The sequence below is a fragment of the Kwoniella pini genome, chromosome 11 (assembly GCF_000512605.2).
Source record: "Kwoniella pini CBS 10737 chromosome 11, complete sequence".
Classification (NCBI taxonomy): Eukaryota; Fungi; Basidiomycota; class Tremellomycetes; order Tremellales; family Cryptococcaceae; genus Kwoniella; species Kwoniella pini.
The window spans coordinates 41,576-67,052 of record NC_091726.1 but is presented as its reverse complement, the minus strand read 5'-3'; the positions used below and the strand labels follow the sequence as shown (position 1 = coordinate 67,052).

General features: G+C 41.8%; 13 protein-coding genes across 13 annotated transcripts; 8 read left to right on the top strand and 5 right to left on the bottom strand.

Annotated features, from left to right (window-relative positions):
• Positions 1-385: 385 nt before the first annotated feature.
• I206_107360 (uncharacterized protein) lies at positions 386-2,387 on the top strand (the record flags this gene model as incomplete). Its single annotated transcript, XM_019157405.1, has 6 exons — positions 386-666; positions 739-757; positions 813-978; positions 1,057-1,625; positions 1,748-2,065; positions 2,145-2,387. The coding sequence occupies 6 exons, from the start codon at positions 386-388 to the stop codon at positions 2,385-2,387; spliced, it is 1,596 nt and encodes a 531-aa protein (XP_019009045.1).
• A 337-nt stretch (positions 2,388-2,724) lies between these two features.
• Positions 2,725-3,432, top strand: I206_107359 (uncharacterized protein; the record flags this gene model as incomplete). Its single annotated transcript, XM_019157404.1, has 1 exon — positions 2,725-3,432. One exon carries the CDS (start codon positions 2,725-2,727, stop codon positions 3,430-3,432), a length of 708 nt encoding a protein of 235 aa, XP_019009044.1.
• Positions 3,433-3,926: 494 nt separating this feature from the next.
• On the top strand, positions 3,927-4,469 carry I206_107358 (uncharacterized protein; the record flags this gene model as incomplete). Its single annotated transcript, XM_070203506.1, has 1 exon — positions 3,927-4,469. One exon carries the CDS (start codon positions 3,927-3,929, stop codon positions 4,467-4,469), a length of 543 nt encoding a protein of 180 aa, XP_070059607.1.
• Positions 4,470-4,937: 468 nt separating this feature from the next.
• On the top strand, positions 4,938-6,558 carry I206_107357 (uncharacterized protein; the record flags this gene model as incomplete). The annotated part of the gene is made up of 2 exons (XM_019157403.2): positions 4,938-5,358; positions 6,110-6,558. 2 exons carry the CDS (start codon positions 4,938-4,940, stop codon positions 6,556-6,558), a joined length of 870 nt encoding a protein of 289 aa, XP_019009043.2.
• Positions 6,559-6,762: 204 nt separating this feature from the next.
• I206_107356 (uncharacterized protein) lies at positions 6,763-7,981 on the bottom strand (the record flags this gene model as incomplete). Its single annotated transcript, XM_019157402.1, has 6 exons — positions 6,763-6,910; positions 7,055-7,260; positions 7,377-7,433; positions 7,519-7,664; positions 7,821-7,891; positions 7,953-7,981. The coding sequence occupies 6 exons, from the start codon at positions 7,979-7,981 to the stop codon at positions 6,763-6,765; spliced, it is 657 nt and encodes a 218-aa protein (XP_019009042.1).
• Positions 7,982-8,366: 385 nt separating this feature from the next.
• I206_107355 (uncharacterized protein) lies at positions 8,367-8,817 on the top strand (the record flags this gene model as incomplete). Its single annotated transcript, XM_019157401.1, has 3 exons — positions 8,367-8,426; positions 8,498-8,638; positions 8,707-8,817. 3 exons carry the CDS (start codon positions 8,367-8,369, stop codon positions 8,815-8,817), a joined length of 312 nt encoding a protein of 103 aa, XP_019009041.1.
• Positions 8,818-9,660: 843 nt separating this feature from the next.
• Positions 9,661-11,824, top strand: I206_107354 (uncharacterized protein; the record flags this gene model as incomplete). Its single annotated transcript, XM_019157400.1, has 3 exons — positions 9,661-10,004; positions 10,084-11,373; positions 11,470-11,824. The coding sequence occupies 3 exons, from the start codon at positions 9,661-9,663 to the stop codon at positions 11,822-11,824; spliced, it is 1,989 nt and encodes a 662-aa protein (XP_019009040.1).
• A 378-nt stretch (positions 11,825-12,202) lies between these two features.
• I206_107353 (uncharacterized protein) lies at positions 12,203-12,730 on the bottom strand (the record flags this gene model as incomplete). The annotated part of the gene is made up of 1 exon (XM_019157399.1): positions 12,203-12,730. The coding sequence occupies one exon, from the start codon at positions 12,728-12,730 to the stop codon at positions 12,203-12,205; it is 528 nt and encodes a 175-aa protein (XP_019009039.1).
• Positions 12,731-14,049: 1,319 nt separating this feature from the next.
• Positions 14,050-16,290, top strand: I206_107352 (uncharacterized protein; the record flags this gene model as incomplete). The annotated part of the gene is made up of 8 exons (XM_019157398.1): positions 14,050-14,629; positions 14,705-14,809; positions 14,873-15,308; positions 15,368-15,418; positions 15,473-15,597; positions 15,662-15,803; positions 15,871-15,971; positions 16,043-16,290. The coding sequence occupies 8 exons, from the start codon at positions 14,050-14,052 to the stop codon at positions 16,288-16,290; spliced, it is 1,788 nt and encodes a 595-aa protein (XP_019009038.1).
• A 449-nt stretch (positions 16,291-16,739) lies between these two features.
• Positions 16,740-18,175, bottom strand: I206_107351 (uncharacterized protein; the record flags this gene model as incomplete). The annotated part of the gene is made up of 10 exons (XM_019157397.1): positions 16,740-16,759; positions 16,805-16,862; positions 16,924-17,061; positions 17,120-17,149; positions 17,209-17,278; positions 17,329-17,511; positions 17,579-17,678; positions 17,735-17,788; positions 17,839-18,033; positions 18,088-18,175. The coding sequence occupies 10 exons, from the start codon at positions 18,173-18,175 to the stop codon at positions 16,740-16,742; spliced, it is 936 nt and encodes a 311-aa protein (XP_019009037.1).
• Positions 18,176-19,043: 868 nt separating this feature from the next.
• Positions 19,044-21,410, bottom strand: I206_107350 (uncharacterized protein; the record flags this gene model as incomplete). Its single annotated transcript, XM_019157396.1, has 10 exons — positions 19,044-19,058; positions 19,115-19,279; positions 19,339-19,429; positions 19,494-19,872; positions 19,952-20,065; positions 20,119-20,192; positions 20,266-20,315; positions 20,380-20,434; positions 20,550-20,889; positions 20,951-21,410. 10 exons carry the CDS (start codon positions 21,408-21,410, stop codon positions 19,044-19,046), a joined length of 1,743 nt encoding a protein of 580 aa, XP_019009036.1.
• Positions 21,411-21,846: 436 nt separating this feature from the next.
• Positions 21,847-23,711, bottom strand: I206_107349 (uncharacterized protein; the record flags this gene model as incomplete). The annotated part of the gene is made up of 9 exons (XM_070203505.1): positions 21,847-22,201; positions 22,335-22,408; positions 22,493-22,608; positions 22,673-22,733; positions 22,790-22,871; positions 22,923-22,960; positions 23,022-23,096; positions 23,179-23,507; positions 23,567-23,711. 9 exons carry the CDS (start codon positions 23,709-23,711, stop codon positions 21,847-21,849), a joined length of 1,275 nt encoding a protein of 424 aa, XP_070059606.1.
• A 471-nt stretch (positions 23,712-24,182) lies between these two features.
• I206_107348 (translation machinery-associated protein 22) lies at positions 24,183-25,129 on the top strand (the record flags this gene model as incomplete). Its single annotated transcript, XM_019157394.1, has 5 exons — positions 24,183-24,351; positions 24,419-24,549; positions 24,633-24,824; positions 24,951-25,013; positions 25,082-25,129. 5 exons carry the CDS (start codon positions 24,183-24,185, stop codon positions 25,127-25,129), a joined length of 603 nt encoding a protein of 200 aa, XP_019009034.1.
• Between the last annotated feature and the right edge of the window lie 348 nt (positions 25,130-25,477).

The window sequence follows — 25,477 nt, the reverse complement described above, 5'->3', positions numbered from 1 at the left end:
AGTGAATATCCAAATTGTATGATCTATCCTTGCTAGATATATTGTTTAAATGATGTTGCATGAGAATAATATATGGTGGCAAGATTAAGCAACGAAAAAGAGAAGCACCGTCATCAATTCGGCCATTATCGTAATATCAGAGATCAAGGCACAAACCACCCTCCAACTTAGCATACTTTTAATTGTCATTACGATTCAAGTTTAAAACTATTAGAAATAGATCCTAATCAACCCAATGTTATTCTCACGTGACCTGTTATTTTGGTTCGAACAACATTCGACTATTGCCCTAAGCACTGAAAATCACCACCGTTAATCCGATACTTCATCTTATAATCAATCATTAGAATATCTTGCTTGTTGACGCATGACAAACAACGACAAGATGTCAGTTCCAACAAGGGGTAAACCCTCTCTGATAGCGGCAGCTCAACAACAAGGTCAACCGTCACAATCTCAATTAACTTCCAATCAGCCTCTTCCATCAAACGTAACTTCTATACCTATGTCAACTGTGTCTTCATCCCAATCCGGTACAGGTACAGGCTCAATATCCGCTAGATCAACTCCTGCTCCTACTGCTCGAGGTGAAGGTAGTGTGCCGCCTGGTGGTGTACAAAGAATGAAATTTAAGCCAAAGGTTCCAATCAGGAGAACAGTGAAACAGTAAGTACTCTTCATCAACGTGTATATCTGAGCTTGGATCATCGGATACCTGACACACTTCGATTATCACAGAGAAGTCGATGTTAAACCTGTAAGCTTTCCGTTCAGCCCCGCACAGGCGAACCTAAGCTTACCGACTTACTTAGGATATCTCGTCGCTGCCTTCTGCATCGCAACCTACTGCTCGAGGAGGTGCAGCACGCGGCGCTCCTAGAGGAAGAGGTGGACCAGGTCGAGGGCGAGGAAGAGGAAATGCACCTTCAACTTCCATTGCTGCTGGTGTTTTTGGTGGTCCTCGACCTGTAGCTGCGGGTAAGTCATCTGAATCGCATGACCGTCTCACAGATGAGTCAAGGAATTTCAGGCTCATATTTTTACATGCTTTTATAGCTTCATCTTCTCGACGTTTCGCAGCTGCTGCAGCACCCACGACCAGAGGATATGATGAACAAGATGCTGAAGTCTATTCAGATCATTCTGACGTAGAAGGTGGTTCGTCAGGACGACCGATCGATATCGATTTAGTATCTACAATGTCAGAATCTGCTCCAACGTCCCTATTTCGGGATAGGCGGTTGAACCAAGATAAGAAAGCTCAAGGGAAAGATGATAAACAGGATAAACGATCAAAGAAGAAATCTAAATCGAAACCTGCGGAAGCTGAGCCAACAATGGATGTGGATGTTGGACCTAGGGTGAAAGATGAACCTATATCCCCCGAGAAACGGGCCACCCCACTTAGAGAAGATGATACAATGTTATCAGATGATGAGCTTCAAGACAGGGACGATCAAGGTCGCAGGGTCAGAAATTTTGCTCAAACAGGTGGCAACGATACACCACTTGACGAAGACGAGGACGAGGAAGTGAATGAAGCTCAGATGGTCGATCTTAGTGAGAGTGAGGAAGAAGAAGAGGAGGAGGACATGGAAGGTGATTTCGTGCAATCCGAAGGATATGTAAGTGTAGGACCTGTCGCTTCTCATTCATCATATTCATCCCAGATTTTGGCCGCCATTGCGTTCTGCGGCTTAGTGGAGCTATTCTGTAAGTCAATGGTCAAGCTGATTTGAGGTTCCAGGACAATCCCGAGGAAAAACTTTTCATCTTCCAATTTCCGCACTTGTTTCCCAAATTTCTCCCATCGACTACCGTGGATCTTACCCAAAATGATATCAAACCTGACGTTACCGCCCATGTAAACGGCGCAACCAACGCAGCTCAGCAGAAAGACGTCAAACCAGATATGAAACCTGATGTTAAACCCTCTGCTGCTCAATTACGTGCCGCTCAATCTAAGAAAGGTCCTGAGCCCGTACCAGAGGGCAGGGTAGGTACGATGGTCGTTATGAAGAGTGGCAAAGTTAAGATCGTCATGGGTAAGGATATTGTCATGAATGTGAGCATCAAAAGTTTTGCGACCTTTGTTCTTACAGTGGACCTGTATATGGTCGTTATACTGATATATAGCATGAAAGGTTACACCTGGTCTGCCTACTACTTTCATCCAACACCTAGTCCACCTTGAACCGAAGAAGAAAACTGCCCAAGTATTAGGTGAAATTCATAAGAATTACCTCGTCACTCCCGATATTGATCGGTTACTAGAAGAGCTTTACATCAATGGGGGTCAAACGCCTGGAGAAGTTGAAACAGAACGAAGAAAACGGCTCATGAAGGAGAGTAGGGGTCTAGTAGCCATGAAGAAGGAACGAGATTAAGGCGTTTTTTACACTCGAATCGCAGTTGACTATACGATATATAATGAAATGACGATTTTCCTGAGCTCATCTTGTCTCTTCATTTGTGTGATGACGATCCTTTCAATGACAGGAATGTGAAAATGCTTTACTGATTTCGTCCTTTCTAACTTGACTCCACTGCACAAAGGTAAGGCGTGATCTCGCTCATTCATACTGTTCCAATATTCCTGCGCGTACATCAGTACTGGATGACCATTGACTATTGATGGTTGCTGATATCCTCATCATAAATCGAGTATAAAACATTACTAAGCATATCTATAGAAACCATTTCATCGTTTTTCCAGATCTTATCATGAAGCATAATATCCGGGAAGACCATCAAATCAAATATCATCCTCAAAACGTAGAGGAAGAAGAGCTTGAATGTCCTTCACCAAATATAAAATCATCCAAATATCCTTATCCACTCGACATTCAAATGCCTTCAACTCCAAATATCCCTACATTAAATCTACCTATTCCATTAATAAAAATATCACCTCATACACCATCTGAATCAAGAAAAATCAAACTTTTATCATCATCTCAAACACTCAATTTGGGAGAAGGAAGTATTCCAAATTCATTAAAAGATTTGAAAAGTTTAACAAATTCAATAGGTAATTCAACATTAAAACCAAGTTTTAGTTACAGTGAAAATACAATCCGACCCTCTTTAAATTCAATTTCATTTGAAACTCAATTAAAAGCATTAAATCCATCTTTTTTGAAAAGTTTAATTAATTCTTCTTCATCTTCAACAAAAGAAAGTCAAAGTAATTCAACCAATTTTTTAAATAAAAGTGAAAAAAGAGTAATTGATGAAATTAATTTTGAATGGTGTTTTCATTGTGGTAAAGAATTTTTAAGAAATGAAATGATTTTGAAAGAAGTTGATCTAAATATCGAAATTAAGAAATTCTACAATCAAATTTATCAGTTGAACCATGAGAACAATGAATTTGATAATAAGAATAATCAATTAGGTAAAAGTTTACAATGGGTTTGTAAAGAATGTTAAATACCTTCACGCACTATTTATGTGACCTCGCTTGTATGATCCTTGATGAGAATAGGTAAGATGTGGAAATACACACAAATCGTGTTCTTTCGACATTCTAGATCAGGATTCCATCAATAGCAATGTAATTTTGATTGTATGTTCCAATATACTTCTCACCGATCGGCTTTCGGATTCGTGCATACGGACTCGTCATCGAGAAATGATGTAAGGGGGTCAGAAGTTCTCCACTGATGGGCTTTGTTGTATATCTTTCTAATCTTCGAATCAATCTAAGAATTAGATGTAAGCGCATTTTGAGCTGCCCGATGACGATGTGATACTTCATATAAACCAGAAGCGTTGCATACTCAAAGGTCAGATGATAAGCGAGAGTCTGATTGCATAAGATCGTCCATTGTTATAAAAGAACTCAACTATCTCTCATATTCCTCTTGTAGCTGTATCATCGAAGCAAGTTGACTTGATACTTTTTAACTGATCAATCTGCAGGGATGTTCGACAAGCTTAAAGGGAATAATAAAGCGAGAAAGGGTAATTCCGCACCTCCAGATTTCATCTATTCGTCTGCACAAACTGCTCAGTCCAGTCAACTCCAATCACCTAATCCTAGACCTATCCCAATAGCAAATGACCAACTCGCAAGATATAATCAAATTTATCCACAAATAACACCTCAGCCTGGGCCTTGGCAACTTACTGATGGGTATCATCAAAGTATCGGTTCTCATCATCAACCTCATCATCATCATTACGAAGGGTATCAACCCGCAGCTTATACGCAATACCAATCACCTAGACCACCACCTACACCTATCAGTCCTAATCATCGGATGAACTCAAATATTCCACAACAAATTTCGAATGATCCTGAATCCCGAGTCATATTCACTGAACATCGTTTCGCTTCACAACAGCCTGAATATTATCATTTCGAATGCGTTAATAGATGTAGTACTAGAAGGACATTCAGGAGAGACGAATTTTGCATTAGATGTAGAGTAGTAACTCGTACAGAAGCAGTAAGAGGACCGTAGTGATGTTTCCGAATTGGATTTCGCTAGTGGCGATCGGATCGTGGGCTTGTTATACCGATTCTCGGTTGTACTTTGGAATTTGTCTGTGTGTATCTCAATGTATGCAGTCACGATACTGTCAATGCAACACACCGCTAAAATGATTGATCACCGGGCTAGATATCCGAAAAGCAAAGATGAAAATGAAAACACAACCTTTAGACGTTTTATCGGAGTTCATCATCTCGGGCTCGTTCCACTCAGAAATTGAATGCATATATAGTTCCTTCAACCAAAGCTTCTACCTTTTACTTATTCTTTCTCATAATCTCTATTAAGAACAACGCTCAAAATGGTGGGTGACAAAGAAACTACTATATTGCAAGTGCTAATTGGAATGATAACACCATCTTGTGATGTATATAGTCCACGAATAACTCATACGAATACACTTCTCACCGAGGAAGTCGACCTTTACCCGATCCAAAGATGGATCCAGAAGATTGGAAAAGATTACAAACTTTGATGTATACACCATACAATCCACCTCCTGCACCTTTAGATATTCCTTATGAACATTCAAATCCTTTTTCTCCTTACACTTTCCCTCGTTACGGCTGGTATCATCCGGAAACATTCTCACACATTCACCAAAACCCCCTGCCTTCAGTAAACACCGGTAAATCACAAGCTACAGGTATGCCAATCGTCATTCCTAATCGAGGAGTATATAGCATGTATCCCAAAGATCCAGCTCTTCTACCTCAAACCTGGACTGGGGGATGGAATAATCCTTCAAACATCTCAAAACCTTTACATAAACCTTTCGGTGAATCTTCGGATCTTACTTGGACGTCACCAAGCACTGGAAAAACATATCAATTACCTCCTATGCCAGAAAAGTTACAAAGTGAGCATCATTATGAATGTGAAATTTGCAGAATGAGGAAAATGAAATTTGATGGTTATATCTGGTGTAAGCGATGTAGAGATCACACAAAAAGTGTCATCGTAAAGGAATAGTAGAATGAGGTTCTCAATGTTTTATATGCATTTGGAATTTTAGGTCTGTTCCCCTCACAATCAGAGTTTTAGCGTGATGCTTTTTTGAGTACATGTCGAGCAAATACGGTCAGCATCAACAAGACATGAGCATCACCTATTGAATCAATTGTCAGTTGCAAACATCTCGTAAAAAATCTGTAATCAAGTATAACTCGCATAGCGTTCCTTTGAAGCAGGAGCTTCTCGAAGGGCGTGTTGAAGGAAACGCACAATACTCGACGGAATAATGTTGCAAGCTTCTAGATTTCGAAATATGCAGTCTGTGTATGTGCGAATTGGACTCACACACGATATCACGACATATCTCGTCCCTGTCAACGCGATGAAGAAGCCATTTCCAGATCAAGCGGTGTTCTTTCAGGAACACAATGGAAGCAATGGATGGGTGAGATTTTCAGCATTGTGTGGCTTCTCGCTTGATGGTGTAAACCCATAAGTCGTGGCATGAAATAGACAATCTATCTGAGATGAATAGCTACTGAAAGGCGATTTTAAGAGGAGTAACATTCTTAGAAACGCTGTGTCGAAGAAAGAGTCTGTCTTTTATATAAGATGCATCGCTCGCCCACCCATGTCAGATGAGGTGCCACCCATAGTTCCGCCGGCACCACCTCTCAGCTGTAGGAACACTCCGCGGGTACATTCGCCGCCTTCAGAGGAGGCACAGCGTACTCCGCCAATTTGGAAATCAGCACCTTCAATCGCCTCACCACTATTGTTATCCCCGCCCCCATCTCCAGGACTCGAACGGGACCTAGCGCTTCCGAGAAACCTCTTACCCACGAAGATTCCCAGCGCGGAGGCAGTAGAGCAAGTTCAGCAGCGCAAGACCGAAAGGCCCAGCATGAACCTCAAAGACACTTGTCCTGCTTGTCAGAGAGGGGACACCGACGTTGGTAAAGTCGAAAGTAAAGGAGTATCGGCTACCGAATTTTCCTTCAAAGTCAAGCTCAGAATTTATCCCAGATCTGTAGATTTCATTCTACCTGTAATGCTGCTCTCAGTAACTTTAGGCGTTTTAATAGCAAAATATCTGATTATCTGAATACTCTTGACATTCTTACTTCTCTCTGGCTCAGAAAGGTCATTGTAACTTATTAGACTATCTTCATACCCAATTGTAACATATCTTGTATCTTTGAGAAGCTATAGCTTTCATTGTATATGCAATACATCCGAAATTGGACATCTATGGTGCTTGAAAGCAGTGACTGAGTAAGATATATCAATCATATGAACGGTGGACATCCTAAATCTTTGGGTTGTGCGTTCTCAAAGAGTCGTGAGCGTCGATATCGCCATCACATTCCCAAGGGTATGCAAGCCATACGTCTGGTGTATCGACAGCGGAGAAGTAAGCTACGTCTGCTGGAAGTTCGGCGGCCTTTGGCTTGAGTCTATACAATAGTCAAGTTGTCAGAATCAATCACTCGGTTTGAATTTGGGCAGGACAGCAGAACGCAATGTATATCAAGTGAAGTCTTGTTTCTCAGGCTAGGTGATTGAGCGATGATCAATGATATGACGTTGTAAGCACTCACTTGTTGTGAACAACAAAGATACCCAACTTAGTTTCTTTCCTCAATCTTTCTCGCTCGGTCTCATCCGTTATCAAAGCAAGTTGTTTTTCGATGTCAATCTGTAATTCTCGGATAGTATATGTGAGGGTAGTTCGAGTATCGTCAACTTCGTCTACCACCAATATATGTCGACCAAGCAATCCGCCGTGTGAGAAATTTTGACCGAGCTGTAGTTCAAGGCAGGGGTCAGTTCTATACTTCAAACATGAATAGATATAGGCATGGGGGTTTGGTGGGACAGACCAAACATCCATGAAGCGGGGACGATGAAGGTATAACTTACAGTCGAGAAATCAAGCCATTGTGTTCTGACTACCTCGGTTCCTACTTTTTCCTCGACCTTTTGAATATCATAATTCAGCCAAAATTGTCCCAATGACTATACAATGATGGATTATTTGCACAAAATAGAAAATCTCACTTACACCTCCCATATCCTCATATAAAACCAACCCAACAGCTTGAATAGGAATGTTTCTCTTCTTCCCATCTTTCTCAGCTTTCAATTGAGTTCTCAATATACGAGCAGGAATGAAACCACCTCCTCCAATAGCAATGAATAGCGTGGGAGCTTTATGCCGGTAGAATCCCAAAATCGCCGAGAAAAAGGTATAGTCGTATGCCAAATGAGGATATTCATATGGGATTAAGGGGAATATGCGACAAACGATGTGTTCAGCGGCAGAAGACACAGATCAGAGACCTCAGCTTCAAGAGAGCTGCTCACCGAACTCCTCTTTGATCTTTGGTGCAGCATTTTGTATGGCTGTATGTATATCGTTATAACTCAATCTGAGCCTGATAGTGGATCCTTATTAGCTGTCTGACATCATTAGCTTTGACCTGCGCAGGAGCTCACATTTCGACATCTGTTAGAATATGAGACATCTTGATTGAGCTTTGGTTCTTACGCCAGAACGAGAACGATGATTAGGATTAGATATGGATGATATGATGGGTCGCTATATTGAGAAGATAGAGGAGATAAGAAAAAGTATCAGTTTTTTTGCTTGGTTCCCAAAAAGACACCATGCGATAAAAGTGGGGCTCCTTTTTGTGAAATTTGGTCCCGTTCTCGCCTTTCGAGCCGAAAAGTCAAAAAGATCTATTATTACCTGCATACGTTCGTTTGCCTCACCTTGCTTTAGGAGCTGAAACATACTATCAATTTACTGACAAAACCTCACGCACCCATCTTACCACCAGATTCTACCGACGAGGTGAAGCTATATAGTCCATAAAATATCCGATCAAACGTTCAAATTGCCGAATTATGTCTTCTACCCCTATAACACACTTGTACCGATCGGTGCTTCGAGAAATACGTCTATCGGTGAGTACAGCATCATGCTACAAATCTCTCGTGCCCGATCCAATCTGACAGATATTCCGACTTCGTTGTAGTCCAAATCACCTCGATCCACACGAAGTCCAGTCGTATCTCAACATGTCCGAACACTGGTAGCTAGTACATCAGATAAAGAGATACTATCTCGTACGTTGTTGGAGACTAGGGACTTCTTGAGATCAACGAGAATACATGCTGTAAGCCTTCTCAAAATAACTTGTATCGTTTATCACCGCGCTAATACTAATCGATCTTGTCCATATAGGAATTGCTTAAACGTTATAACCCAATACACGGAATGTCAGAAGAGGAAAGGATAAAAGCAACGGCAAGGAGAGTCGGATTAGATACACCTATAGAGTTCAAGAATGAGTGAAGACATGCATTTCCTATGCTCCTCTTAGTTCTGCTGATTCGGCTTGACTATACTATCCGTCATTCAGGAAATGGCAGGATCCATACAAATAAACCGTAAAAGCGCAATCTATCCCTTCAGTACATCTTGCCGAGAAGAAGGGCTGCTTAATTTCTTCCTTCTTAGAAAATGATGCACCGGACGAAATACTGTTCTTTGCTGCTCCAGGTGACAATGATGAGAAGATGCGGCTTTTATTGTATAGCCATGCTCCGAAATCCGGAATGAGTCAGATACCATTCCTGTGCTAGGGAGATTTATTGCATATGTGGGGTACTGAAGAATCGCGGAAGACAGAAGCTTGCTGCAATCGAAGGGACTCGAGTATATCTGGCCATCCCAGTCATTCCAACGCGACCGCTACGAGAGTCGATCAGGGGCCAACAAATGATGTATGGAGCTGCTGAGTGTCGAAATGTCTGAACAACGTGAAATTTACCGGACACTGGGATATCTTTTAACGTCTTTCTTCGTTCATTCATTTGTTTTAGGTCTAAGGAGTAGCCATCGTATGCAAATGTCATACTTCGAGAGCTTGGATGACTTGGCTATTGAAATCAAAAGCCAATACCATGTCATACTACGCCTTTTGCACGTGACTAATTAAGTGGAGTCTCCGCACTTCACTTGCCCATCTTGAAAACAATAACAAACCGTTCTTTCAAAAGATGAAGCTGAAACGCATCAAGCCAGTTTCCCTTGGGGATCGCGAATCGCATATAAAGCAGGATGGCTAGGGACGAACTCGCTTGTACTTCTTGCAATGCCTTGACGCCATAACACTACTCGTTCAATCTGCAAAGGATGTTGCGAATTACAACACTACTTCGACCAGCAGTGCGATCACGTTCACTCTTCGGCTTCAAGAGTATCTTCAGGCCATTATCAACTGCAACTTCCTCCCCTCCGGCCGCTACAGCATATCCAAAAGCATGGGTCAACTCGATAATAGCTCAGCAAAAGGGGTTCGGTCATGCTGCAATAACCGTAGAAGACGAGAAACTAACGATTTTCCCCGACTACTCTTACTTGTCTAAACATCTTAGCAGGGTAGCAGAATTGCAAGATCGAGTAGCGGCAGAAAATAGTAGAACCGGTAAAACTCGAATCATAGGAGAGTATCCTGACTTGAAAGAATTGCTGGAGTAGTAAGTCAGCCATACAAGAAACAGCACCCGTTGAAGGCTCAACCCAGGTTCGTTGCTAATACCCTCTTCCTTCTTCCAGTATATACAACCCTACTCTCCGAAACAATCTGACATACCCCAATCTGAAGAAATGGATCAAGACAGACGGAGATATCTCAGACGGAACGATGGTACCCTGGCATCTCTTAGACCTGTTCGACCTCCTTTCATCTCGGAGGATTACAGGTAACAACGCAAAAGAGTTAACTTACACCTTTTTGGTAATGCATCATATATCTAAAGATCAGAAGTTGATGGATATCTTTGGAAAACTATTGGATAGGAACTTGTTAGCTGGTTTTGGGGCTAATACACTCAAGGAAGTAAAATGGCAGAGGGAGGATGAGGTCGACGCTCCTGTTTTCGAACCAGTATTGCTTTCGAATGCGGCCAAACCAATGGCACGGCTGAACCCAAGCTCATCCGCCTCTCCAATCAGCCCTTCCAAAAGTTCTACTAGTTCGTTCGACAACCATACCACCCTTATCTCGAGCAGAGGTAAGACTCCCATACATCCGAAGACCGCCAAATTAGATAAATTCGAAGTTGCCCTTGGTAAATCCCTCGAACCGCCGTTCGAATCCCTGTTCAAGGATGGATCTGTATGGTACGCCTCAAGGAAATTAGATGGAGTTAGGTGTTTGACTTTCTTAGACTTTCTGGTACCGACAAACTCATCGGAAGCGATGGAATTAGTATCCGTACATTTTGTCTCTCGGACAGGGAAGCCGTTCAACTCGTTGTCCAAATTAGAAGAACAACTTCAACCTCTATCGAAATTACCTGTCTTACGCAAGTGGCTAGATGTTGATCCGCTCTTAGTGGAAGAAAGACCCGATGGCGTCGTGAAAAGGCTGATTCTTGATGGAGAAGTCTGCGTTATGAGACCGAAGACATCGGAAGAGCTGGCCACTTCTCAAGCAAGAGATGATGGGAGCGTAGCTGATTCAATGTGGATAGCCAATGATCCATTTGTCGAAGATTTCTCTTCCACTGTATCTCAAATGAGACGATCAGATACAATCAATCATCCAAGTTACTTCTTATTTGACGTACTTTCGTATTCTGAATTGAACGCCAAAACATCCTTGCAGGGTCATGAAGGATTAGGAAAGAAATTCGGCGCGAGATTGAGGGATATCAAATTCGTGGGTGCATGGTTGAGTGATTGTTTAGATGAAAAGGGTGTAAAGGAGAAGATGTTCAAGGACTTGAAACAGATTAAAGTTGCCGGAGTGGCAGATGTGGAAGTCATGGTTGATCGAGCTGCACGGGAGGGGTGGGAAGGAATTATCTTGAGGAAAGATGAAGGATATAAAGGGAAAAGGTCGTAAGTTGTGGAGTCAAAACCGACCCTTGCCACGCTTCCCTGTCTTCAAAGCCATTTGGTCTCGAGCTCATACTGAAATCTTGGTCTCGCAATTAGCCCCGATATACGTAAATTCAAGAAATGGCAAGACGCAGAATACAAAGTAGAAAGCCTTGATATCTCACCAATGCGTCTGGCCGTGAATGGAGTTTTTGGTGAACACAATGCATTGGCAAACGTATGGATAAATCATGATGGTCATTCAGTATCTGTAGGATCAGGATTCACAGCTGATCAACGAATGAGATATGCTAAATACCCAGAACAAATTATTGGTAAATATATTACGGTAGAGTATTTTGGCGAATCAGATTCGATGGAACGTGATAAGAAGGCTAATGGTGCGGGCAAGAAAAGTCTGAGATTCCCTAGAATCAAGATGGTCTGGGAAGAAGGTAAAAGGGGGATGTAAATTAGTATCAATGAATATAGAGTATGTTGTAAAGGCTTTATCGGGAATATACCCTGCAAAATGTTAAATGTATCACTACTTTCAGTCTGCTGATTTCAGAGGCTCATGAGCACGGACTGAGTTGAATCCGCTTGCACAGATTGGATACATGATATATTTACATGCGATGATCTCGCGGATGACTATGCACAGACAGATCTTAAGGTATAGGATGTGACCAGTGATATATTGGTCTTTCACACGACCCACCTCTTCCATCGTTCATCAGAAAAGACTAGTGAGCTGTCACATCTCAATCAGTCTGCCTCCCAACCAGACCCCGACATCGTTGTTTTCTACCTTGACCTTCCAGTGATTCCTTCTAACCCTACTCTCCTACTACTCTTTCGGACTTTCAGTTGCTGGCTTATTGACCAGTCCTTCTCCACCAAGACTACCAAGTTTTATGATTCCATCTCCAGTCGGTCTTTCAGCTCTTTTTAATTGACCTTGTTTTGGACCCGGACCATCGGAAGGTGATTGAGATAAAACACCGGTTTCAGCTATAGTAGGGTGAGACGAAGGTTCATTTGGTATACCATCGTTCAAATAGACTGAATCTAAGGTAGATTCTGTGTTGGGTGATCTCAAAGGTTGTTGAGCAGAAGATGTATTTGCTTCAGTGTGATTAGGGGAAGAAAGTGGTGGAGAAGGTAATGGTGCAGGCTGATTATTCAACTTGCGTGGATCAATAAGTGGAGAGATTGTACTATTTCGGGTTTCTTCCAATGTTGCCAAGGAATCGTGTCCTACTTCTTCGGTAGTGAGTCCTGCTGCAGATGGCATTGCTTCGGCAGAAGTGGACGAAGATGAGGTCAACCCGTTATTAGGTATGGGTTGAGATGACACGGTTGAGTTGGTTGTCATGGTGATTTATTCGATGCCTTGTGCGTATTTTGATTGCTGTGTGGATCCGATACTCATCGAGTATATTGAGTTTTCACTTGCTCGTCAAGGTCGTGCTGTACTCTGTCTAATAACGTGTTAGGGGAATGAGTATCCGTATCCGTATCAAAGTAAAGAATACTAGTAAAGAGGAATGGAAGGATATGGGTTAACGTAAGTTAATGATCTTCATCAATTGCTCAATTACTCTTACGTGCTCCAACGTGTTTGTCGCAGTATTATCAGCAGATCATTACGTCATCACCCAATCAATGATCACCTGATTTGCAATACCACGCGATGCACACGGTGCTCTCGTGTTATGACAGGATTACCGGTCATATACAGCACGCAGAGTTCTTGATCTCCTACTTTCGGTCATCCTCCTATGTCAACTAAAGCCATCGTGGGAGCTACTCGTGGCACTCATATCTTCTTCGTCGAAGCATTCTGAGCTACCCTTTTTACGTTTCGGGTCATCTTCGGACTTGGCATTTGGTTCCCAATCAGGTAGGGATCACCCAAAAAAGCAGTGTATCGTCTTGCGGCCCGTAACAGTTTAAATGGTCAAGAGAATAGGGGTATTCATTTCATATATAAGTTGTCATTTTTTTTTTCGGATAACTTAAGGCAAAAATGCAATCCCTTTTACCTTTTTGAAAAAGCGTATCAGGGTTTTTAACCAAGCCGTCAAGCCGCCGGTAATGGGCCAAGAATCCGCGCCTTTTTCAGGGCTTAGCGGGCAAAACGATTCAGTAGACATATATTATGGGTATTTTCCCGTAACACTGACGTCACCAAGGGAAGTATGGTATTATTAAACCAAATTCAATTTTTTCATATGTCTTCCCCTTGAACAAGTGCAAGCCAGCAAGCGAAATCAACTTTTGACCCATATGGATACGCCATGATAACGTTAATTCTTCGTCAGAGAGATCCGTATGTTCACGCCATGATGAAAGGGCTATGATGTATCGCTTCAGAGACCTACTAGTATGGAGCAGAACAGCGGGCCCATATACCCGTTTTAAACTAAATAACGCTAGTTTTTTTATGACTAACGAGCTCATGATTGGAAAACATACCCAATTTATGACGTTGGGAGAAAATTCAAATATATCATTCTGTTCGAGCAGTCTTCCGCTTTCCATCCCATACACTATACGAAAAATACTTTTCAGTTGATTAATAAGAGAACGACTTTGTTTTTACTCTTTTTCTCGTTCAGCAATTAAAACGATTTATTTATAAAAATCTTTTTCTCATCAGATCCGGTAGTCAAACGATAATCAAAGGCAGGAATGTCTGAAAAGGTAGAACATCCAACTCAAATTGGTGGATCGGGCAGATCATCAGAAGAAACTGCCGTTCCACCTGCTCAACCTCAAACCCAACCACAATCGAGATTCGGATTCAAATCCCACAAGTCTTTCAAGCATGAGAAAGTAGAGAACGATGGTTACACACAACGTTCAACTGATCCTAATGGATATACACCACCCAAGGGAAATGGAGCTGCTATAGCTCATGTTGAGGGATACAAAAGACAAGAATTGAAAAGAGGAAATACGGCGCCGCACAAAATTATCTTACAGGAAGAAGATGCTCCAGAAGCTTTAGGTTACGCGTGGTCGCCTGCCAAAAAGTGGACCACACTTTCAGTAATCTTCGTCGTACAGTGTTCAATGAACATGAACGCCGCCGTTTACGCAAACGGTGTAAGCTTTTTGCAAGATAAATTTGGTGTTTCAGCTCAAGGTGCAAGAGTCGGTCAAAGTCTTTTCTTGATCTGTTATGCTTTTGGTTGTGAATTGTGGGCACCTTGGTCAGAAGAATTGGGTAGATGGTGGATCTTGCAAAGTTCGCTATTTCTCGTCAACAGTGAGTGACACCATTGTTGCGACCAAAAGCTGTCACATGAGACTCAGAGGCTGATCATCATCTTCCCCGCCTCAGTCTGGCAAATTCTCGCCGCGCTATCACCTACTTTCGGTGGAGTAATCGTCGCTCGTGTGTTAGGTGGTTTTTCGTCTGCGGGAGGATCAGTCACTTTGGGAATGGGTGAGTCCTCCTGAATATCAGGCCTGCGAGCCTCTTGGCTGAGTTTTTGCTCCGTTCCCTTAGTCGCCGATCTCTACGATCCCAATGAACAACAGTGGGCCGTCGCATTCATTGTGTTCTCCTCTGTCGGAGGTTCTGTCATCGGTCCTATCATCGGTCCCTTCATCCAAGCAAATCTGAGCTGGGAATGGATATGCTGGGTTCAGTTGATATTTGGTGTCTTTGTCCAAATTCTCCACTTCTTCCTCGTTCCCGAGACTCGATCAACCGTCCTATTGGATCGACATGCCAAAAAGCTTAGAGCTGAGGGTCGAAGCAATGTATATGGTCCTAATGAATTACGTCCTTGGAGAGAAAGATTCACCGTCAAAGAAGTCGTTCATACTTGGATCAGGCCTTTCCAGATGTTCTTGACTGAACCTATCGTACTCTGTTGTTCATTGCTTTCCGGTTTCTCCGATGCTCTGATTTTCACTTTCATGGAAGCCTTTACTCCAGTGTAAGCTTCTTTTATTCAAATTTACAAAACAAGGCCCTAGCTGAATTTGGATTCTACAGATACGAACAATGGGGTTTCACAACTGAACAAATGGCTTTGGCTTTCGTACCGTGAGTCTTTAAGTTATATTGTAAGCAAAAACTAACTTTTCCATTTGTGCACAGAATTGCTATCGGATATTTCCTCGCCTACCTCTTCTACATCCCTCCACTCATGTCTCAGCGAAAGAAATTACGACTGGATCCTCAAGGTACCGCTCCTGAAATCCGATTGAAACCTCTTTTATACCGTGAGTCATGAATCGGAGAGCCATATCTAACCCTACAACAGAGCTGATATCGTATTTCGTCCAGTCGCTCCACTTGAATCATTAGGTTTATTCGGTTTCGCATGGAGTTCTCTTGGTCCTCCTAAAACTCACTGGATTGCCCCAATGATCTTCTCAGCTATGGTCGGTATTGCCAACTATGCTATCTACATGTCAACAATCGATTAGTGAGTCATATAATAATTGTTCCAAATAATAGACTCAATCATTGATGATCTCAACTTTTCCCTATAGTATGATTGCCGCATACGGTCCATATTCAGCTTCAGCCACTGGTGGTAACGGTTTCGCTCGTGATTTCTTGGCAGGTATAGCAGCCATGTATGCCTCACCTTGTAAGTTGTCCCACCTTTCCGCGTATACTTCTGTTCAGATGAGTAAGCTTATCGGTTACCTACCTGTATAGTCTACACTAACGTTGGTGGTGAATCATCGAGATACCATTTAGAATGGCCATCAACTATTCTTGCTATCATATCTGGATTCGTAACAATTCCAATCTTCATATTCTACTTCAAAGGAGCATACTTTAGAGAACGATCTAAATTCGCTATGACTTTAGCTGGTGAGCGACAAGGTAGAAATGTTCATAGATTGGAACACAGTGACAATGCCCCAGGTGGTGGGAAGACCGTAGAGGAGATAAACGCTTAAAACTCCCTCGTCTAATCTTCGACAATAGTGCATTGAATAGTCAATCTCACAGATACTGTCCCTCTTAGTAGCTTTTCCAATATACTGTAACGTAATGACGCATTCGACTGATTTGATTCATGTATATGCTGTCTCTACTTCTTATCGTACCACGAGCTTGAAAAACTTAAGATCACGCTCGCTTCGCTCGCCTTGCTTATCCTCAGCTGAACGTGGTTCGAGATGTAGGTCAATTATGGCGTTTTGGAAGATGATAGCACAAGGTTAAGCTGGCCGATGTCATTGCGGAGAATCCGTGTGAAAGCAGTTGCATTGTTATTAATCTCATCGGTTTCTAAGCGATGAAATATGTCACATCTAGTGAGGGGTGTAATCTTTTATGGGAAATCTGATAACCTTTGATTTTATGACACAATCAAACAACGACATGGGATTTATCCATCAAAACGCTATAGATGGGCAGAATAAACTGAGTTATGATGAAGACTGTTATGGACGAAAGACGAGCACTCACCAGACTCCAAAAGCCATCCTCCATCGATGACTATTTCTGCTCCAGTCATATATTGATTCTAGATCAATGAGTCAATTTCATCTGCCTTCGACGTTCCAAGTCAGGAAAGGGTCACTCACTGTTATGATCCCGAATATGCATTGGGCATAATCAGCTGCTTTACCAGGTCGACCGAGGGGGATTCCCCATTTGTTACGGAATTCTTGCTTGTGAGCTTCAGATCCAGTGTTGTTTTCGGATGGGATAATAGTCATTCCCTAGATAAAGTGTGAGTGAAGGAGTATTTGAACACTAAAGGTCTCCTAAGTAGCTTACGGAAGGGAAATACCCTGGACAGAGGCAATTCTGCGAATACGTAGATAAGCTTAGTCTTCTTTATCCGAGATCTTTTCCGTTTTCCTCACAACTCTGATACCAAGACCCCTTCTAGCAAACTCAGTAGCTTGCTGATGAGATAGCGATATGGTAGCTGCTCTGAGCAGGTACTTCAGCAAAGACGCAACAGCCTGGTGTCTGACACTTACTTTCCAGCATTGTAGTTGAATTGACCATGTTGAGAGGTTTTGGTAATACCAGACATAGAAGATAGATTAACAATATTTCCAGGTTCTGAGAATCCGCCGATTGTCTTGGCAGCTGCTAAGAGAGGAAGGAAAGCGAAAGTGGTAAAGTGATAAGAGGCAACATTGTTTTTGAATGTATCGGCCCTGATACTTGTATGAGCAGGTAGTATATTAAAGTAGACTCCGAAAAGAAGAGCTATACACGACTTACCAAGTTTCAAATGATTCTCCTTCGAACATCTGCTTGGAAAGTCCCTCGGCGGTCTGCTCACATGCATTGATATCGGCTGCTCCAAGTGATATACCATGATCTGGAAGTACTAGGATTAGAGACTTTGTAGGTTCCGTTTGTTTGAATTAGACGTACTGTTTATAAGCACATTAATCCATTCCTCTCTAGCTTGAACCTCTCCGGCAAATCCTGTCCAATTATCAGATGGGTTGTAGACAAACCTTGAGATGTACACTTACTCTGAATACCTTCCTTGGTGCTCATATCAGCCTGAACCGCCGTTATATTACCTTTTCCCTTACTTCTTGATTTCTCATATCTTGCAACAGCGTCTAGCAAAGGCCCTGCCCTTCTTCCTGTGATGTAGACTCTGGCTCCATTTTCAGCGAGAGCAGTCGCTGTCAGAAGACCAAGGCCGGTTCCCCCACCGGTAACTGTGAGACGTGTCAGCGAGGGGCCGATCTTCTATAATTCATGGATATACGTACCTATGGCAACCCATCCTTCGACATTGAAGAGGGAGGATACCTTTAATTCACATCGGTCTACGCTATTCAGGAGCGCAATAGCTGACATGATGGCTTCTCGACTTCTAGTTGACCATGCTCGTCATCCTTTTTTCAGTTGCTTCTTTTTGCTTTTATTTCACGAAGTAAAATGAAAAAAAAAACATTCTCCAATACGGTTGCCGCAACGAAATAAGCGACTACAAAGATCAGGTGGACTCCGAAATTTCAGGCAAAACATCTGCAAACAAGCGCGCTTTGACCTCCACACATACTGTAACACGGCTTTATGTGTTATTATTCATTCGCATATTAGGCTAGCAGCAGAATGGTCAAGCCGCAGGGACCCGCAAGGTCAAGTCGACAACGGATATCACTCGGTGGGAAAGCAATGTTGGACCTTGTCGTCAACACGAATTTCACTTGAAGAGAGACTTTGCCAGATGAAAATCCCAGCATTCCAGCTGCTTTATACTGGAAATTTACTACCTCTTTCATGACGTCCTCATCTCATATCAATAACGTCAGTATTATTTCATCTGATCATGTTCCAGCTAAGCAAAATGATATGTTCATAGCGATATTGGGTACCCTTTGGGGACCAGATAGTCCTGATAGGCTAGATGATATGGTTGCGTAATATCGATTGAAGATAGGAATCAATATAAACAACAGAAATGTGTGGACCGGTCCGGTCAATTTCAACGGGATGAAATGACGTGAGTGGAAGAGGTTCGATTCAAGCGGGCCATGATAATCATCAAGTAGAGCAATTTTATCAATTTGTATCGAAGATATCATCTAAAATCTATGTAGGCTAATTTGTGTCAACATGCCCAAAATATGCCACAAGTAGTGGGTTGCGTATTCTGGGACGATCCGTGTTGAAGCGGTCGGCCCGTTGAGTCCTCCTTGTTAAATAGAGACCGTCTCTTGCTTTAGTCGGGATACAACTGAGGTTGACAAGATTTAGCTGTTCATGAATTAGCGACTTTTTGTTTATACTCACTTTACCAGGATTCATTATTCCCTTTGGATCCAAGGTGTTTTTTAACTGCTTCATTACCGCTATAGTACCTTCTCCTAATTCTAGGGGCAAGAATTCTCGTTTACCGATTCCTACACCATGTTCACCTGTACATGTACCTTGCAATGCGATAGCTCGTTTAACCATCTATCAAGCGGTCATTTAGTCCATCTTGCGGACAGGTGCAGGATCATAGTATAACTCACTCGGTGAGCAGCAGCATCTACTTTTTCAAACTCTCCCGGTACGTCGGCTTTGAAAATCAATGCACAATGGAAGTTACCATCACCAACATGTCTACACAGCTTATGATTTCAGTTCCATGTATGCAAAGTAATCTTTTGAAAGAGGATCCACTCACCCTAAAAGAGGTCCAACAATTTCATTCTCTTTCAAATCCTCTTTAGTCTGTTTAACCAATTTCGGTAAATTACTAACTGGTACACAGACATCTGTTGAATAACATGTAGATCCTTCTACTAAAGCCATAGCAGACCAATGTGCAGATTTACGTGCACTCCATAATTCATCTGATTCTTTATCATTTTTAGCAAATACCAGATCTTGTCCACCATGTTTTTTAGATATTTCAGAAACAATTTTAACGTTTTGTTCAATGGCTTCAGAATTTGAACCTTGAAATTTGAAAAATATCGTGTCTAAGGAAGGTAATGGCATTGAGACGTTTCCAAATTTACCGATAGCTTCCATCATCAATGTATCGCATAATTCCACGCATTCTATTATATCAGCATGACCAAAATTCAGCTTGTCAATCATTCCGTCTTGTTTGCTAGCTAATGCCTTCAAGTAACTCACGCATGGGTACACCTTGATTGATCACTTCTCCAACAGCGGAAACGGCTTCTTCGACACCTGGGAAACCACAGACTGCCACTCGAGTCGGTAATATAGGAGCTAAACGAATGGTAGCTAATCACAGGCTGGTCAATATGCATCGCTGCCGTACATCAGAATACACTCACCTTCGGTCACAATACCTAGTGTACCCTCAGCACCAATGAAGAGTTTAGTCAAGTCATACCCGGCGGAAGATTTCCTGAAGCGTCGTTCCGTCAATATGTCTTCTTCTTTTCAGTTGGCATTTGTTTATTACACCAAAATTAACTTACCTAGATCGTTGTCTAGTCTTGATGATCTCCCCATTAGGTAGTACGATGGTCTTGGTGGGATCAAATTAGCATGACAGATATCAAATCGCCAACATCGGATGTGATTGTACTCACAGCGTTCAAGAACCATTCTCCTTTAGCAGTACCATATCTCACTGCGTTAGTTCCACTACATTTGAGAAATTCCTAATCAGTGCCCTTATCTGACTTGAATCTGAACGTCCATAACCATCCTCTTCCCCAAATATCTTGAATGAGGGTATGAAAGGAAATCTCTTACTCACCTACATCCAGTAGCCATCATACCTCCAATACAAGCACTAGGACCCGGATCAAGAGGGAAGAACAAATTCAAACCTCTTTCTTTGATTTCTTCATTTATAGCTTCCCATTGACATCCAGCTTGTACAACTGCATCTGAGTCTTCCGCATGTAATTCTAATATCTTATCCATTCTTGATAAATCTACGCAAATTCCTCCATAAGGGCAAGTTATATGACCTTCAAGTGAAGTTCCTCCACTAAATGGTGTAACGGGTATACGATATTCATTAGCTAATTTCATTACTATTGATACATCTTCTGTTGATTCTGCATAAACCACTACATTAGGTATAGCGGCGGCTACATCAAATAGATTATTAATTATGTTACACCTGAGCCCTCCTTGAATTAATCCACTCACCATGATAAGTGTTAGCGGAAACTCCATGACTTAACAATTCATCAGGATTAGTCGAAACTTGATCTTGGTTCAATTTCCCTCTTAGTAATTTAATAGCGACATCAATCTCTTCTTTCGTAGCATATTTAGAATCTTGATTGGAAGGTATTAATTCTTTAGCTTTTGTAGGTGTGATATACGCTTCATCTCTTTCCGCAGCACTCTTTACAGATAAAGCTCCATCGTCACATTGTATTCGATTCTGATTATTCCATAATTGAGTTAAAACTACCGCTGTTATGCTTGAAACTATAATTGTCGCTCCGTATGATCGATATGACGCCGAAGAGTTTGTATTTGATCCGCTAGCGTATGATCGAAAGGAAGATGGTGAATGTGTCAAGCATTTCCGAGACCCTATTTTAGAAGACTTTGCGATATTTTGTAAACCTCGAAAAGAGGATGAGGTCGGTCTAAACATTCTATACGATGAAAATTCGACCAGTAATCAATTCCTTTCGAGAACCTTCTAACGAGGAAGAGATGCAATAAGCTCCTAATGACGTTGGAACAAATAAAGAGGACTGAGAAAGTAGCACAATGTTGATGATCGAAACCCAAAGACAAGCAAGGAGAATTAATAAACAAATCCGATGTCATCATGCCATCTACCAACTTTTTTTTTGCAATAACAGCGATAATTAGGATTAGGCCGAAAAAGTTAAAATACTCCTGGACTAGCTCGCTTCGGACCGAAAATACCGGGAACACTAGCGGATTACTGACTACCAACTAATGATCGACAGGTCTCTTGCGACTCAGATCACAATATGGTGCGATGTACAGTACAATACATGTATGTGTCAGAGGACATGCTCTATCTATTCACACAATGCAATACTCCAAATGTGGCAGAATTATAGATGGTCATCCCCAAGTTTATATTGAGGATCTCCAAGATCCATCCAACCACCTCCACCTTCTTCATCATCCGTTAAACCCTCTTCATCACCCATCACGTAACCTCCCATCCCATCTTCAGCATGTCCACCTATTGGACTATTCAACTCGCCGTTTGAGTTGATCGATTCAGCTTCTAAATCCAATCCTAGACCAAGTCCATTTGCTCTAGCGATCAACCCATCTGCTAATTCTGGTGCATGTAGATTTGTCGATTTAGTGGATGGGTGAGAAGGGATTGGACGGCGAGGAAATGACCAGCCATTCGAAGCTGGCGGCAAAGCTAGCGGGAACAGCAAGGATGCTGTGGAGCTGATATGCCTTGGTATCAGCGAATACTGCTTCACGACACAGGCGTAGTGATAAGGAATCAGATTAATTGGGCGGTACGCTGTGCGTAGATTGGGTATAGGTATACGCAGCTAGCTGGCGGAGTGTCACTCACTATCCATTAGGACCTATGTTGAAAAAGAGTTGTAGATTCCGGCGCCTTCCTAGGTCATACGGGTTGAGATATATCTGCGTATTTCGAAAAGGTGTCAGTCCAAGTGAAGTCCTCAAGGAAGATGCAGACAGTGAGGTCTTCATCATGAGATCACTCACCAGACCCTCCTTCTTTGCCTTGCCCGCCAAGTACGCATTGTCATGACTTTCTATCGAGGTTTCTCCGTAGGATACCATATATAGATGCCAGAACATCAAGACGGATACGGCAAAACCTACATATAGGTCGGACATCGGTCAGGTTTGTGAGTGATTGAGCTTTTAGTGAAGAAGACATACCGATAGCAAGACAGAGTACGTATATCAACGTGAAGCCAATCTTAGGAGTCCACGATGGCCACTACGCAGACACGGTCAGCTTTCACATGTCACCACAAAAGCAACAGCTGAACTGACCTCAGCATGGTAATCAAATGTAGCTAGAAATGCGCGATATCCCGTAATACTGACTGTTGCGCAACCAGTCGAAAGCCATGCCCTGTATGGAGACGTGAGTATGAAGGCGGATTCCAACCTTTTCCGAGCTTACATGAATAAGACGAAGTGCCGTTGATTATGTAGTCCAACCTAAATATCAAAGAGTAAATCAGTCCGACTACCATAGACAGGAATTACGGCCATGACTCACACATGCATTTATCCAAGGACAATGATGATCCATTTGCAATACACATCGCTTACACACTGAGCAATGATGCGTGCGCTATTGATCATACAAATTCGTAAATCATTTTCCCTAACAAGACATATAACGTATGGTCAGAAGTGATTAAAATTTAACTTACTTCAGGTTTTGGTCCGTCACATTTTCTACATCTTCTAACTCTTCTACTAGCCCCTTCCCAAGTTCCACTCATTCCTCCTGGTCCAGTCAAAGTTCTACCTCGTCTGACAAATCCCCATCTTTCACCTGACCATATGCTTTTCGGATTAGGTATTAACCATGAAGCGGATTTTTTATCTTCTCCAGTAGGTTTAGGTGCAGGGTATCCTGGTGGAACGTGTGTTACCAAGTAGTATTGTCCATATAGATTTAGAGGTACTAAGATGAGTAAGGGAGAAAGGATGAACAGGGATAAAAAGGATAAAGAGCGAACTACCACATCAACTGAGTCTATACATCAGCATAATGACAGGGATTCGCCCCTACCAGTCATATAAGATCATGCTTACAATATATGAACCCTCCTGAGAGTATGAGACTCCAACACATGAACACGAAAACTGGTCCAGCAGCTCCCGTCATCCAATCTGCAGCTGTCTCAACCTTCTTGAAACATCTTATAACCACTCCTGACAGACCATGTATGAGAGGCATGATCTGGAATATGTTACAGCTATTCTAAACCTTTTGTCGGATTTGCGGGTCGGCGTAACAGCAGGAATTGAATTGCGCTTTGCTCGTTTTCGCTCGGCCAAGAGCCATCAAGACGCGTATTGATGGATCGGTCGCCTGTAGGTCGAACTCTGGATTGAATTTTATGCAGCTCTCGCCCAAGGTCACCTGCTTCGAAATTGGCCCGATTGCCTTTCTACCGTTGGGTTGCGACTGTCTAATGTTAATTTCTGTTTCGTCCAATTCTCAAAGGTCATGCATGAAAGGCGAGAAATCAACAACAAAGTGAGCAAAGTATGAGCATCGCCTGAATGTAAGTTATGATGGAGATGAAATATATCTCCGAGAATATCCATTCCCCCCCGTAGTTGAATCTGCATCATACTCTCAACATATATCACATATCATTCACTTATACCTATAATAATCATAGACCTACCTAGATCTATCACAATGGCAGCAGTATCTACAGCGGGACCATCTACAAAACTTATCGTTCCTCATTATTGTGAGGTATGTTCACTTCCAACTGAATATTGTGAATTCGGACCATCTTTTTCAAAATGTAAAACTTGGTTAGAAAGTGAAGATAAAGATGAATTTGATAGATTATGGGGAGAAGGTGAGTTATCTTCTTTCTTATAACTCAATTGAATTTTTTTTTTGAGGCTTATAAACTTCTTGTGTAGGTAATTTAGCAGCTAGAATTGGTACTTTATCAGTTGAAAAACAAGAAAAAATAGAAGCAGATGCCGTTAAAGCTGAAAAGAAAGCAACTAAAAAAGCAGAAGCTGAAGCAAAGAAAAAAGGAGAAACAAAGGTAAGTCTTTTTTTTATAAAGACCAACTCATAATTAATGAGTGTTTTCTCTCCCTCTCATCGTTATTCTCTTATTATTTTTAGATCATAATTAAAAGATCAGAACGTACAAAACGTAAACATCAAACTCATGTTCAAAATTTAGAATTATTTAATATAGATTTAAAGAAAGCTGCAAAATTTTTCGCAGGTAAATTTGCAACTGGTTCAAGTGTTTCAAAAATTCCTGGAGGTGGTGAAGAGATTGTAATTCAAGGAGATGTAGGAGATGATATTGTAAGTAGTTTAAATCCTAATTACTTTCCAACATTGGAGCAATCTGTTTTTTTTTCGCAGAAATCGCTTTATAACTCAAATTCATCTTTGAAAACTGTCATTTAAATTGATAATACTTTCTATCAGGTCGAAATGCTCAAAGCTCAAGTAGGTGTATTGAAAGGTGCTCCGGCTGATCAAGTGACAAGGGTAAATAATATCTGCATTTCGTTCACATAAGTATGTTAGCCCAAGCTAATCCTCTATCTGCACTGCAGGTCGAAGTGAAGAAGAAGAAGGCAGAAGAGGAAGAACCAGCAGCATGATTTCACAAAAATTCAGAACTCATGCATCGTTAAGAACCTCTTATATCACTGACTGAATGTACTTGCTCATCCTTATTTTGTAGATGGGAAATATTTGCATCGTTCAGTCTGGTACATGGTGCTAACGAGGATTCCATGAATAGTCAGCTATGTTCATCGAACGTCTCGTTGTTCAAGGAGATCACAATACATCGACTGACGCACGTATAAGCATGTACATAATGAGATAAGGTTGACAAGAAAAGCTAAAAATCGGGATAACTATTGATTCGAAACAATACTAATCCTACAGTTTTGTATAAACACTGACATATCCATCAACCGAATCTGTCATCCTCATCTCTGGAA